General features: G+C 40.7%; 1 protein-coding gene across 1 annotated transcript; it reads right to left on the bottom strand.

Annotated features, from left to right (window-relative positions):
• Positions 1-1,919: 1,919 nt before the first annotated feature.
• On the bottom strand, positions 1,920-14,447 carry smcr8a (Smith-Magenis syndrome chromosome region, candidate 8a). Its single transcript, XM_015012728.2, has 3 exons — positions 12,578-14,447; positions 8,300-10,066; positions 1,920-5,838 (listed from the first exon to the last, which is right to left on the bottom strand). The coding sequence occupies exons 1-3, from the start codon at positions 13,228-13,230 to the stop codon at positions 5,376-5,378; spliced, it is 2,883 nt and encodes a 960-aa protein (XP_014868214.2). The 5' UTR covers positions 13,231-14,447; the 3' UTR covers positions 1,920-5,375.
• Between the last annotated feature and the right edge of the window lie 290 nt (positions 14,448-14,737).

Below are 14,737 nucleotides of genomic sequence, written 5' to 3'. Positions count from 1 at the left end.
TGCATAAACAAACTAAATGCACAATATGTTAATGGATTGTACTAGCCTGATTTCTACATAAAAAAAGTAAATAATTTCAAATTTACTTTTAGGCTACAAGATACGAGTCCCTCTTGTTTGGTTGTTTTTAAAAACTTTGTCATCTCAGTTTAATAAATGTTTAAATGTTTTTGAATTAAACTTACTGGTGCAATCTGCTACCAAACAAAAATGAAAATGAAAAAATGTGGTTATTAAGAGATAAAAAAAAACTTCTGTTAAGTTTTCAATTTTAAGATTTTTCTTTGTTTGTTTTGTTTTTTTTGTTGTTGTTGCTGTTTTGATCAGTAAAACTTTCACTTTGTTTTCATCTCACCATCAACAGCCTGGTGTAATAAATCTATGCTATTGACTGAAATGTTTTCTGCCATATAAAGTATTGACCTGGTGGAACTAAATACAAATAAAGATAAAATATTTCAGGTTTTGTTTGCTATAAACCATTGAAAACCAACTATTTGTTTTCCTCTTCACAGTTGTGCACTAATGTGTGTTGATCTATCTCAGTGACATCACAGGCTACATGAGGGCCGGGAGAAAAGCTCATATATTTAGACCCATAATTCACCACAACAGTATTTACAGTGTAACTGAGGGTTTGTGGGCTATGGAAAGCTTTCAAGCATTCTTCAAATTCTGTTGTCACTGTTTTCATTATTTTAGTATTTTACCAGGGGAAACAACATTTGTATTTGAGGAAAAAGTTGGATGTAAATCTTTGCATGTGATCATTCATGATTGAATGATTTAAACCACATGTCAAACTCGAGGCTCGAGGGCCAAAACAGGCACATCATAGCTGATTCTGTGGCCCTCAAATCAAACCCGATTTTATTTGTGTAAGGTGAAATTACAACAATGTGAAAGATGTTACATATTAATCTTAGAATAATTTAATAGTTTCTTTTATTTGATATATTGTGGCACAACCAGTCCTTTGAGGATATTCATGATCTTGATCTACTGGATTAAAAGAGTAATAATAATCTGAAAGTTGAGCAAAAACCAACACTAAAAAACCAATCTGAATCCTGAATAAACTCTGAAGCTCTCAGAAAGCCAGGAGAGCTGCTGACAAAACACAGTTTGGTTTCTAGGCAGCAAAAAGGGTCATAAAAAGGACTTCTGTTCATGTGGTGGTGACATTTAGTTTAAAATGGCTTCCAAACACAGTCTGACTACATGATCAATATAAAAGCTGAAGGGAAGTTGAGATGAAGTGCATCAACTCCTTCTCTCAACATCCCCAATCGATTCAAATCTGAACGAGCATCTCCTCCTTCCCATCGCTCACAAATCAGAGTGGAAGATTCGGTTTTTAGCCATTAACTGCTGAGGCAAACTGTAGTTTACATCTCAAGCTGCTGCGCACCGAGTCGCCCACACGCCTCCTTAGCGCAGCATCGCGCTGTGAGGACGGATCATATTGTTGCAGACTTGTTTTCACATCAAAACACCTTCACATCCGCTGCTCCCGCAGGGCAATTAGAAGTGTTTCGCAGATGATGAACATTTATTATTCATGGCACCTCAGATGCTTGCACATCCGTCATCGCTGAGGAGAAAGTCACACAAACGAGGCTGTTAGTTTTACTGGAGGGGAAGTTTCATCTGAACACACACGTTTGCGTGGCTATCTTTGTGGGGACTTTCCATTGACTTCCATTCATTTCCACAGCCTAAACCTTATCCTTATCCTAACCCAAACTCAATTCACACCTTAGTCCCTGACCCAAAAACAGCGTTTCTCCTTGTGGGGACCAGACTTCGGTCCCCACAATGTAGTGTCAGGAAAATGGTCCCCACAAGGTATTAAAAACACACACACACACAAACCCCGAGCAGCGGCAGGCAAAAAAAAACACGAAGGCAAACAGGAGGACATTCACATCGTGCTTTATTCAAATTCCTGGCAAGGCCGAACCTGCAGTTTGATGAGATACAAAAAGCAGACAGAATACAGCAACATAAGGACACAGCGGCATGGCTTCTCAGATTACATTCAAGGTGTTTTTTTTTTTGTTTTTTTTTGCATGACTAGGACAAAAACCCAATAAATCAGGCGCATCTCTTCATCACATGCTGCACCAATATCCACTTAAGTAGTAGTTCAAAGCCTTGCTTGTAGTGACCTTTAAACTCTGACCATGCAGTCATGTAGTTACCATCGCACAGAATCACAGACGGCACAAAACTCAAAGATAAGCCACTTTTAAAAGTTAAATCCTAAACTGGGAGTGTTTATCTTGCAATGGACCACCAGCAGATGCACTAATTAATTAGCCAGAGAATCGACTGCTATGTCCCTGCAGGGCTCAGTGATCAGCAGATCAAACACACTAAAATAATAATACTAAAACTTTGCCGTAAGTTTAATTTTAGAAAAAAAATCAGAAATGATTAGCATTATGGAAATAACATGGCTCAATAAATTAGAATGTCCTTGAAAAGTGTAATTTATAAAATTCAAGAAGACGGTAAAATGGAGCAAAAATATTCACATTTCAAACTTTTATCCCCCCCTCTTCATTTTGATGATTGTGGTTTGTAGCTGATAATTCAAAAATATATTTTAGATATAACATAAAATACACTGCTCAAAAAAATAAAGGGAACACTCGAATAACACATCCTAGATCTGAATGAATGAAATATTCTCATTGAATACTTTGTTCTGTACAAAGTTGAATGTGCTGACAACAAAATCACACAAAAATCATCAATGGAAATCAAATTTATTAACCAATGGAGGCCTGGATTTGGAGCCACACACAAAATTAAAGTGAAATGTTCCCTTTATTTTTTTGAGCAGTATATATTTTATTGCAGAAATGTCAAATTGTGACCTTCAAAATGTTGACCTGATAGTCATTGAAGATGCGTCACAGAAGCCTATAATAACCATGAACATTAATGGAAAGTTGAGTGGAAGGAAAAACTGACTAAATAAAATACATGTGCAGAAGCAACACGGAAAAAGCTCATGTGGAAAAATCTGCTGCCCAAGTCCCAAGTGAAAGCAGCCGGCTCAATGATGCAGTAATTCACGCAACAGGAGCTCCATCTAAATTAGTGCATTTAAAAAGGACATATTTTAAAGTAGGCTGAGCATTTGTATATGTACATACAACATAACTATATTTTTGTTGGTCTGATGTGACATTTAAAATTTTGAGAGAAGTTGTATTGGGGGGGTGGGGGGGGTTTAAAGCCATAATCATAAAAATTAACACCTATAAACACCTAAGAAAAATTACTGTGTTACATTTTTAATGAAATTAGTGACTGGTTGATATTCTCATTTATTAAGATCCACCAATATGAATTTAATCAGGATAAAACTGGGTTACTTCTTCATTTTCTGGCAGATTTCAAATCAAATAACCTGCAGCACATATTTCCCCCTTTTGAATGTGTTTCAGTTCTCGGACAAAAGAAATGCAAAAAGAATTAAAACAAAAAAAAATAAACAAGGTTTTTCAAGGAAAACCAAAAATCGGTATCAGCCAGTAAAAGCCTGATCGGTGCATCTGTAGTTAAAAAGTCGAGCAGGTGTCCTGAATTAAACTTCTGTTGGCACAAGAAATAAAAGTTTATTGTTAAGAGTATTAAAAGAGTAATTGCTTTCAGTAAACCGTATTGTAACAAAACTGAAATATTATCAACACAGTGATCACTCTGACACAAGACTGTCTCATGCTGACAACACGTCACTCACACAACTTTAAGACAACAGTGAAATTCAATACATTTAGGTTAAATAGCTTTAAAATTCTCCTGTTTAATAGTCAAGAAAATGTGCTCCAGCGGCTGGTCTCAACTATTTGATCGGTAACGTTTCTCCTGACCGACAGGATTCGGTTCTCCACCACCTCGGACGTCGTAGCCCTGAAATCAAAAGCTTAAATTTACGTAGAAACGGTCGTACAACGTGTTGCCGTTTGTAACAAAATGGACGCTTGTCCGTTTCTGAAGGAATGTGGGCTGTAAAAAAAAAAAAAAAAAAAAAAAAAAACTAAAAAGAAAAAAAAAATGTTGGCGAGTGAAGGTAAAATCATAGAAGAAGGGACAGATGGACGGTTCCAAAGAGAGGGGCTAGTTTCTAAAACCAGCTGCCCGAGTTTCACGAACAGCGTCTGTTCTCGGCCAACAGAAAATGTCAGCATACGTGGCTCTGCGGTGCTGAAAAACATGTTTACATGTAGTGGGCAGGGTATAAAAGCTGTCAACGCATATGCGGCGCCGTTTGTGAAGTTACACAGTAAAAAATGAACAGCATTTTTTTTCTTTTACTTAGCTTGTCATAAGTAAAACATTGGGTGCTCATTTTTCAAGGTCATATTTGCACCACGTTGGAGACAAACTAAACATTTAACTTTCAAATTAAATATCGAGTTAGCAAGCTAGCAATATAGCACCTATTTAGCTTGCTAAATATACAAATAACTTTCAGATTAAATAGTTAGCAAGCTAGCAAATATTTAGCTTGCGAAATATCTAAATATTAAACTTTCAAATTATATATTTAGTTAGTAAGCTAGCAATATAGCAAATATTAAGCTGGCTAAATAACTAAATATTTAACTTTACTGCTAGATATTTAGTTTGGAAAATAAATATTTTTGCTTGAAAATTAAATGTTTAGTTTGGAAAATAAATATTTTGTTTGAAGCTAAATATTTAGCTTCATAGCTTATTACTTAATTTGCCACTAAATATTTAGTTGGATAAATAAATATTTAATTTTGAGTTAGATATTTAGTTTTCAAACCAAGTACTTAGCTTCTCAGCTAAATATTTAACTTAAAAGCTAAATATGTAGTTTGCGACTAGTTTGTGAATTACATATTTAGTTTGAAACTGACATTCATAAATGTAAGAATAACAGTGAAAATATTGACTATGAAAAAGGAACAAGCACATTTTAAAAAATCTGCGACAGGCTAAATAAGCCAAATTATTGCTGTTGATATTTTCCCTATATGTAACTTTGCAAAGGGTGCTCCATAAAGCCATAGGCAGTCGAACCAGACGCTACAGTTCTTTGCCAGTTTTGTTTTTGCTTCAACATGTATTCGTAGGCCAGTGTTCATCTGCTCCGATATGGAAGTGTCGAGAAGAGTCGGCAGAGACATTCAGCTCTGGTTTCTCTGCCACCAGAGGAAGGTGTGAGATCACAGAGATGCACAGTGAGGCAGACAGAGTTCAACATGGAGAAAAACAAATCAGTGCAGAGATTTTGATCTTATGTAGATCACTCCTGGTCCAAATGAACCCAAAGTATCAGCGTTGATTTCAGCTGTGAGGTGTTGGAAAGAATCCTTCCACTCAGGGAATCAGATTTTATATAAAACGCTGGTGACGTAGTTAAAACTAAAACACGGTACGGCTGTGCAGTCGTCGCTGTTAGCGGGCTGCAGGTACCGCTGAGCGATGAGCCGGCTGAGGTAGAGCAGGATCTGGCCGTCCTCCTCGTCCAGCCCCAGCTGCTCCTGGAGGAAGCCCTGCCGCCGGGCCTCCACTGCCTCGGGCCCCTCCGTGGGGCTGACCGGCAGGTGGAGGTGGTGCGTGAAGGTGAGCAGGAACGCCCTGGCCGCCAGGCGGCAGAGCACGCTCTGCAGGTGGAGGAAGTAGGTGGAGCCGCGGCGGATGTAGGTGCGGTGGTCGGCCATGTTGGCGAGGAGCTGGCCGCGGTACTGAGGGCAGCGCAGGGTCTTCATGTCGGCATCCAGGATGGAGATGTAGCGGCTGTAGCGGGACAGGGAGTAGAGGGCGCTGGAGCCGGTGGGAGAAGCAACCCTGAGGGAGGAGACGACGATTACATCTACAATTTAACCCTGCATTTAATCATCATGGGAGCAAAAGTCATCAAGTTAGAGCTGTTAGTGATTTTTGTTCTCCAGGGTCGAACGAACGGATGGGTCCTTCAGCAAGTTGCTCTTAGACACCACCAGTTTTTCTAGCCTTGACAAAGTTCCTGGCATAAATTTATTAATCTTATTTGCGGAATTGGCAACATTAACATCATTGCTCAACTGACCACAGTAAAAACTTTGAATCAAACTACTAAAGCCTAAAATTTAATGACATTCATGCCCAGCAGTGGTGCAAAAAGTAGGTATACACTATATGTGATGCATAAGGGGTGCCACGCTAAAGGGGTGCCAAAATAACGGTGGAATAATTATTTCTACTCAACATTTTCTGTATTTAACAATGTCTGCATATACCTCAGAAAGTACTTAGCTGCATAAATAAATATAAACTTCAAATTATATATGCAAATTTAAATTTAAATACTTTGAAAGATTCTGCTCTTTTATTAATTTTAATTTGTAGTAGCAGTTGTGTCGTGGTGACAGTCGGTCATAATGTATTTTTCTCTCATGTTTCTAAACTACAAGGTATGCATGGTATAGTACAAAATATACATGAAGAATTAAGTGTATTTTCCTGCAGAGGTTTTACATAAAGAATGCAACGATAAAAAACAACAACAAAAAAAAGGATGTAATGATTTGTCACACCGTGTCACCATTTGGTGTCTGAAGGTTATCCTTGAACTCTTTTCGCACTAATTTACCAAAACTAGCATTTTTTATAAATAATGTGCTGTGCACTTTAAAGCTTATGAACATAAAAAATACTAAAACAATTGCATTTCTTACAGAAGTCAAAATTAAATGGACACCACAAACTTTACACACAGGATCCTCTCCTGTTCAAAAAGTCAAGGTTCTGTTTGCAGAAAGAGTAGAAAAGAAACATTGACAGATGTGCATGAAAAGCCACAGGGCTGTCAGAGTGAGTCACCGAGGGCTGAGTCAGAGCAGATGAGTAAGTGTGGCGTAAGGTGTGATTGAAGCGAGATGATGATGTCATCGGCTTCAGATTTAACACTTACAGAAACGCCGCAAAGCCCTCAAAAATTCAAGGTTTCTTTCAGGTAAGTCGTGACTGCTTTGGTTTCATGTTCTGCAGCAAATGTTGCCATAAAAGATTTCATAGCCAATGAACATTTTCACATTTTCTCACATATTTCCACAGACCTCAGTGCATTCGAATGGATTTGCATGTGATACATTTAGACAAATTGAACTTCTTAGCCAAATCTTTGCAAAACAAGTCAAGCTCAGATTCACAATTGAGTTTAGGTTGGATTTTGACTAGGCCATTGCAACACTTGAATCTGCTTTTTTCTACAATTTGAATGGCAGAATTGCAGATCTGGCAATTGCACTGTCGTGCTGGAAGGTAAACGCCTTCCTCGGCCTCCGATAGGTTTTTTATCTCCTCTTCATCCCTGCTGGAGAATTCAATTCCCATCAGGATGATGCTGTCCTTATGATATTAGTGTATAGTGCATGTGTTTGCCAAACTTTCCCACAAACAGCATTAGCTTCTTGGCAGAGGCCTCTTTGAAAACCAACAGACCATGCTGCAAAATATGTAAACAAACTTTAGAATTTGTTGTAAAAGTTTGAACAAATCATTTGCCTTTGCTTCACTTTTATTTACCATTCATTAATTATTATATTTGTTAGCATAATGCTGTCGCAGACGTTCTGATTTTAGTTGGCCATGAGTCGTCAGGGGTTTTTGGTAGCAGTGACATCCACAGCAGGGATCTGTTTCACGGTTGCTAAGCTAGCACGAGGAGCTGAGCAGCTGGATAAATCTGACTGGCAACCAATCAGAAAGATGAGCAAACATAATTTCAATAAGTTATTTAAACTTGCTTTTTTTTTGTAATGATTGAAAAACAGATTTGATTTTTATGATTTAAAAAAAAATGAATGAAATGTATTTGATTTTTTTTTTCTAATTTTCCCTGCAGCTATTTGAGGCCTCTCCAGCGCCCCCTGGTGGAATCCACTTTGAAAAACATTCTCATAGTGGAAGTGGTGTTTAGAGTGAGGTGTAGTAGTTTTTCCACTATTTTTTTTTGCACGCAGGTGTTTTCTTCCGCATGTTTGCTGTATTCCCTTCTTAGTTTGTTGGGGAAAACTGAAAACAGGATTTCTTCAGTAAGGAATTTATTCTTGCCACTCTTCCATAAGATTAAAAACACACATAAGGGGTAGTTTAACTATAGATTGGTTGACTTTGTTGTATGCAAATAAAACACGACGTTTCAATCTGAAAAGTGACAAAATCTGTAAAAGTCCCTTGTTTAATATTTTACGAAGCACTGTACATCTTAAATACTAAAATCAGTAAAAAGGGTTAAGATGTAATTTGATTCTGAAGCGATTCTTACCTTTGCAGCCCAATAAGTTTCCACCTGTGAAGGTCGACGAGGGTGAAGGGACAGGACAGCCAGGGTTGGACCCTCTCTCCACTCTTGCCAGGGTTGGGTACGAAGAGCGCCAGAGCAGACACGAGGCGGCGGACTCTCCCCTCGTCCGCCCCGAGCACCACCAGCGTCCTGCCGCTCAGCAGACACCACAGGGCTTGCATTGCAAAAGAGTACTGGCGCACGAACCTCAAAGCGCCTTGCCCGGCTTTTTTCCTCTGACGGAGGGTCACTGACCCCCCGTAGCCAAGCGGCGAGGCGACCCGGTCGGAGCCCGTGGAAGCACTCATGGTACAGTCCGACCCGTCCTCCATGGAGCTACGAGAAGCTGCGTCTCCAAAGACGCTCACGGGAAGCTCCAGCCCTGCTGGTGGACCTTCTGAGCACGGGGAACCCACTGTGTACTCATCCTGGACGGGATGAAGGGCGTGGGGCTCCTGGTTGACCACCAGAACCTTTTTTGGATTCAGGGTAGAGTTTGGACTCAGGTAAGGCACAGCGTCAGGGTCAGCTGCCTCATAGAGGAAACCCTCTTGGGCCATACAGCAAGCTGTATCCATGGGAACCAGCAGCTCCGAGTGCGTTCCCATCTCACACCCGTCATCCTTTCTGGCCTCCAGTTCGGACACGACTTCCAGCAAAGACACGGGGGTCTGGTCTTGTCCGGTATCACAGTCATCCTCCCCAGCAGTGGTCTCCATGTCCTCGCTACTGCTTTCCCTCTCTGGATAGGTGTTTTGGTCGGGTTCTGGTGTCAAGTCAGAGTCCGGATCAGGACCTTCTGTATTTATACTTGCAAGACTCTCTTGCTTCTCGGTCTGATCTGTTCCACTTTTATCGCTGCTAAAGCTTTCTTTGGTCCCTTCTGAGCTCTCCTGTGTCTCCAAGGTCTGGTCTGAGGGAGAGGAGTCCAGATGGCTTCCCAGAAGTCCAAGCTCCTGAGTAGTGGCGGCTTCACAAGCCAGGCCTAGCGGACCTTGAGGTTTTAATCCATCAAGCTCAAGAGCCTCTGACCCCAGGACGATATGAGGTGGATTCAAGTGCATGTAGTTGTCTATGGCATGATTCACAGCGCAGAATGGTCTCAGTGTCTCGGCTTCATCCTCAACGTCATCAATGATATCTGCCTCAAACAGGAAGTTGACAATTTTCTGCTTCCTGCGCAGTGCCTTGTCCAGGCGGCGAGTGTAGAGGTAACACAGGTCGCCGCGGAAACTCCTCTCCGTCTCCTTCAGAAGCTCCACGGTGGCCTCGTAGAAATTCTCCTCGCACAGTTCTTGCAAGGTCTTCAGGCGTTTGTCAAAACACTTTGCAGACTTGGCTTTGATCAGCTGTGGCGTGTATGATGGCCTGCGTTTAATACCCTCGACATCGTCTTCATCCACCTCTTCTTCCTCTCTGTTTTCATCGGATTGAATCTCGTCGCCTTCTCCTTTGGGGACCCTTTGGCTGTAACCGAGGGGATTTGCCAGCTTGGCGTATTTGTCCAACAGCTCCTCGCACTCTCTCAAGCACTCGTTCATGCACTTCTGGCACGAGACGGCGTGCGGATCCCGCCGTGGTCGCCGATGGTAGGCACTGATCTGCTTCAGAAGGTCTCTATGCTCGTAAATGCTCTTCTCCACGTTGGCCAGCTCATTGGCTTTTTCTACAGCATGGGCAGAGTAAACACACTGAGGCCCCGCCTCTCTCTGCAGGCCCTCCTCCCGCTGCAGCACAGAGTGGGTGTACCTAAGCAGAACAAAACAGATGCAGTGATAGGCATGGAATGGCACAATTCTAAAAATACCAGTGGTAGTCTGCTGACTGATTGTTGGTTATACCGGAAAAAAGGTATTCTCAACCTTCAGTAAGTTGGTTATGCCTTTCGACATAACATCTTACCCTACAAACTAACAATCGGGCAAATAAGGCCAGTCAGATACTTATTTTCACATTGGAGAAGATAAGTATCTTCTACAATGACCTGCTTGATCTCAAGCAGGTCATCTCCTGCTTGAGATCAAGCAGGAAGGCTTGGTCATCTCAGTTCAAGGACGGTGCCAAGCTCCTGTGGCTACAAGCCCAAATCATCACCCTGCTATCCCCGTGTTTGACATTGATCATTTATTTGTTTATAAATTAGTATTTTATATTTCTATAAAGGTTTACAGGTATGTAAGGTGGTGTGTGTATATCTGTGTGAGTGTGTTAGGATGTCTCTGTGTCTATTGTGTGTACTGTTCCTCTCTGTGCACTGTGAGCTTCTGTAAGCAAGGACAAATTCTTTGGATGTGTGAACATACTTGGCAAATAAAGCTTGATTCTGACAGTTGGTAAGAGTTTGGGTTTTCGCCATTTAACACTTGCCATTGTGATCCAACTGGTCTGCTTTGGTTGTGTTTGTTCAGCAGACATTGGTCAGGACGTTTTGTGGTTTGTTTAAAAATGAAACTTTGGACATCTAAGCAGTTAATTTTTTTTTACAAGCTATACTAACTCATACGTATCATTCTGATATGAACTCTAATAGTTCATAACTGAGTGGTTTTCAGTAGAGTACTCTGTCTCATATCTACAGGCTTAGATCTAAGATTTGTGGAGGACTCCTGGGTTGTCCTGGTAGACTCGAAGGACTCCTATCTAAGATAACTAAGATAACTAAGCTTAGTTATCTTAGATAGGACAAGATTTGATTATCTCATTTACTGATTTTTTTTTTTACAGCTTCTTTAATTACCTAACCTCAACCTCTGACCCTGGGAGCTGATATGTGGCATTCTGGAATGTTTTCCATATGGGGATAATCTTGGATCAATGATGATGGACTCCATTGTTTGGAAATCACCTAATAGCCTTTTGCAGTTTAATGCTGCAATAAATGCTTCTGCCAAGTAACTCCATCGACCCTTCTTTTTCTACATTGTGTTGATGCATCTCTAACAATTAAAAACTAGTAGGCTGGCACTGAAAAGCAGCTGAAACCAGTGATCATCATGGAGACACTCGTGAATATTCAGCTAAGGTAATGCATTTGCTTTACCGCTTCTGGATTTTTGCCTGTTTTTTTTATTTTAAAGAAGACAATGAAACATGTTTTTGTTCATCCAAGCAGGCAATCGCTTCATCTTTAAAACCTTGTAGAAAGCACATCATTACTGTTATATCCTCACAGAAAACCTAAGAAGAAAGATTAAAGTTAGTGTAAATAAAAAAATAGACCACCTCATGGCAGCAATTCTCAAAATCCAGACTCATAAGCGGACAAAACAGTGAGTCAATCCTGAAACCGCTGATGCCTGTGATCCACACAATGTGAACGACATTGAAGCTTGGACATAAAAAAACTGGGAAATGCTGAAGAATTTGGTGAGTTTTGTGATTTTATTCTTGGCCAACCAACAAAATTTTCTACTTCCAGCAAGAATAATGAAAATTCACAACAGAACTAGAATCAGCCTAGTTAACTTCAACTTGTGCAAAGCTCCACGGCTAAACAAGATGGGAGTTTTCGTAAATATTTTGTAGCTGAATGTGCCAAGATGAGTAGGCCTCTAGAAATAAATTATTAAACGTGTAAAACACAGATAGCAGGAAAAGTGCTGTTGAAAAACCCAGTTAAGAGCTTTGAAAACCAAAGGAAGTGTAGAAGGGTACTGAAACTTAGCGGACAAGTAGATAATCTAATTTATTTTATTAACTGTGTCAACTTTAGTTGGCCATAACTTCAATTTTTACTAACATTATGGTGTTGGGAATTGGTGATGTTTCCATAATATTCTCACAATAACAATGAGCTAAAAGACAGTTTATTATATGTATGTTTTCTAATTTTTTTCAAATCCATTTGCAAGTCTTAGACAAATCCTGAATTTGAGGCATTACACAAAAAACTACAACTTTTCCATCTGTGTTTACAGAGATTTAAACATCTTCTGAAAACTGAAGACTCCAGAGACGAAGATGTGTCAGAAAGTGGAATTTTCTCTTTCCACGCTGTGATTTATTCTAAAAAATTGACATGGTGATAAATGGTGAAAATGTTTGAATTTCAGGTAAGATGGTTTTAGCTTGCAGAGGTCACTGCTACAAAGTTTCAGGAGAATCTGAGTTGGCCGAGCAGCGGATTACCCCTAATCTCACTGAGATGACACAAAGTGACCCTCATCACTGGTTGTTCTGAACCTTTGACCTCATCTAAAAATCTAATTTTAGACCTCTGAACAAGACGTTTACAAGTAAAATTTGAAATAAAGCTCTTACTCCAGGTCCTGGAGCTTCCTCTGGAGTTCCTTGGCGAATGCTCTTCTGTTCCCGGCCTTCAGACACTCCGAGGCCTGTGAGAAGCGGAGGGACAGCTCCTGAAACTGGAGCATGATTTTCTTCTCGTCTGCCGCTACGTACGCCATGCAGAACGGCCGCACGAAGCCCCGCGCCTCCAGGTCGTACAGGGTGAAGTGATGGACGTATGCGAACGCTCCCTCCTTCGAGTCTCCCAGGACAACCCTGGAGTCCTCCACAAAGCTGAGCCTCGGGTAGCCGCTGCCAGGCGGATGCCCCACGAAGGAGGCCTGGTAGTCCACGGACATGATCCGCAGGGAGAAGTAGTTGAGGTCGAAGGTGCCACAGACTTTGGGATCACCTGGGATGGTGAGGAGAGGCTGGGGGCCCACCTGCTCTGAGAACTCCGAGATGAGGATGAAGTCTTTGGTGAACTTGGCGTAGGAGGTCTTGGCCCAGGGATTGGAGTCTGAAAGCGGGTAGAGGGGTATGGAGAACTCCTCCGGGAGATCCAGAGGGTCTTGACTTGTCTGCCCATATTCGTCCTCTTTAGTGAAAGCTACCACATCTGGGGAGCCTATCATAGTGTTATTACTGAGGGAGGCATGAGAAGCAGCAGAAGCACAAACAGTCATAGAAAAGCCGTGTGTGGACAGCAGAGAGAGAGTCCATTCAGACTGGCCATCATCACACTGTAGTAAAACCTTCAATAAGGTGAAGCTGCTCCACTGAACAATGCAGCTGCTCCAAAGAACCTATTCTAATCGCCAAATTAGCTCAACATCTGCGAGAAGAGCTGCGCCAATTAAAAAGACAAATGATCAACTCGACAAAAAAAAAAAAAAAAAAGCCATCCAGCGCCTTGGCTGACAAAAGCCCTCCTCAGGAATCACAGTGTCCGGGGAGCCTGCAGAGCCATCATGCTACAGCCGCCTCGGAGAGGAGCGTCCGTCCTCCTCTTCTTCATGTCCCCGTGTGGGGCTGCCGTCCCTCCTGTCTCTGGCGTCCGCATCAAAGTCCGGCGCGCCGATCAAACGACATCGTTTACGGAGAAAAACGCTACATCTGCCGTTCACATCCAGAGACAGCCGCCATGATTACCCAGCTGGACGCTGCCTGGTCATGTGACCAAAACTCCGCCCATCGAGAGGAAACTCACTCCGCCTAAAACGGAAATGTTGATTTATTTTATTTTGTTTTTAATTCAACAAATTCAGAAATATTAATTTCTAGTGTAATTACTTATAATAATATTTTTAACAATTGTTGAAGATTTTTTTTTTCGCTTTAATTGCATTTTATTATCAAAAAAGCACGTGGTAAATAATTTACACCCCTCTTAATCATGAATATAAATATATTTGTTAGTTCAAAAGCAATTAAATTCCTCTTGTATTTGATGACCAGCTTTTGTTTGCATGTTTTCAATGTTTTTTTGTTTTTTGTTTTTTTTTTTGTTTTCTTTTTTTGTTTTACAAATAATCTTTGTTGGTGAGCTAAAAAGTCTTTGAGACTGGAGGCAAATTCAAGCAAGACCTCTGGCTGGACTTCAACAAAGACATTTACTTCCAGTTTAAAGAAACATGTTGGTAAAATTAAAAGATTACTTTGAACTTAAATCTGTCAGACGTGTTATTATTCTGGGCTTCAAACTGAGGAAAGCGTGCAAGTGTAAATAAGGAGAAAGGTTAACCTATTTACTAATAGGAACTAAGACAAGAAAAAAAATCAAGCCAAGATATTCAGCAGGGCCTGATGAAGAAATCACAACCCAGTTAATTTACTAGATCAGTATTCCAGCTAACAGTTTCTAGGGAGCTTTGAGTTTGTCTGAGTTAATAAACTCAGAAAATTCTATTAACTCTCTTTGCTCCTGTAAATTTTGGATTTCAAAGTGACTTGTTTTGAAAAAAAAATTAGTTGGCTTGCAGAAAAATATCCTCTGTGGTTCACAGGTCAACAGCAAGTGGCTGAACAGAGAGAGCTTGAACAATCAAATAAGAACAGGTTAAAAATAAATCAGGTTTTGATTACTTTCTCATTTTTCTGTGCAGGATTACACAGAAAATGAGAAGTGAAACAAACAAACAGGACAGCATGTGATCTGGGAGAAATGAAGCGTGTTAGCTTGTGAAAACATGG

This window comes from Poecilia mexicana, unplaced genomic scaffold (assembly GCF_051168715.1).
Source record: "Poecilia mexicana isolate PSO_F unplaced genomic scaffold, ASM5116871v1 scaffold_8, whole genome shotgun sequence".
NCBI classification, from domain to species: domain Eukaryota; kingdom Metazoa; phylum Chordata; class Actinopteri; order Cyprinodontiformes; family Poeciliidae; genus Poecilia; species Poecilia mexicana.
Note: the sequence above shows the minus strand (reverse complement) of the source record. Positions and strands in the feature narration are given on the sequence as shown.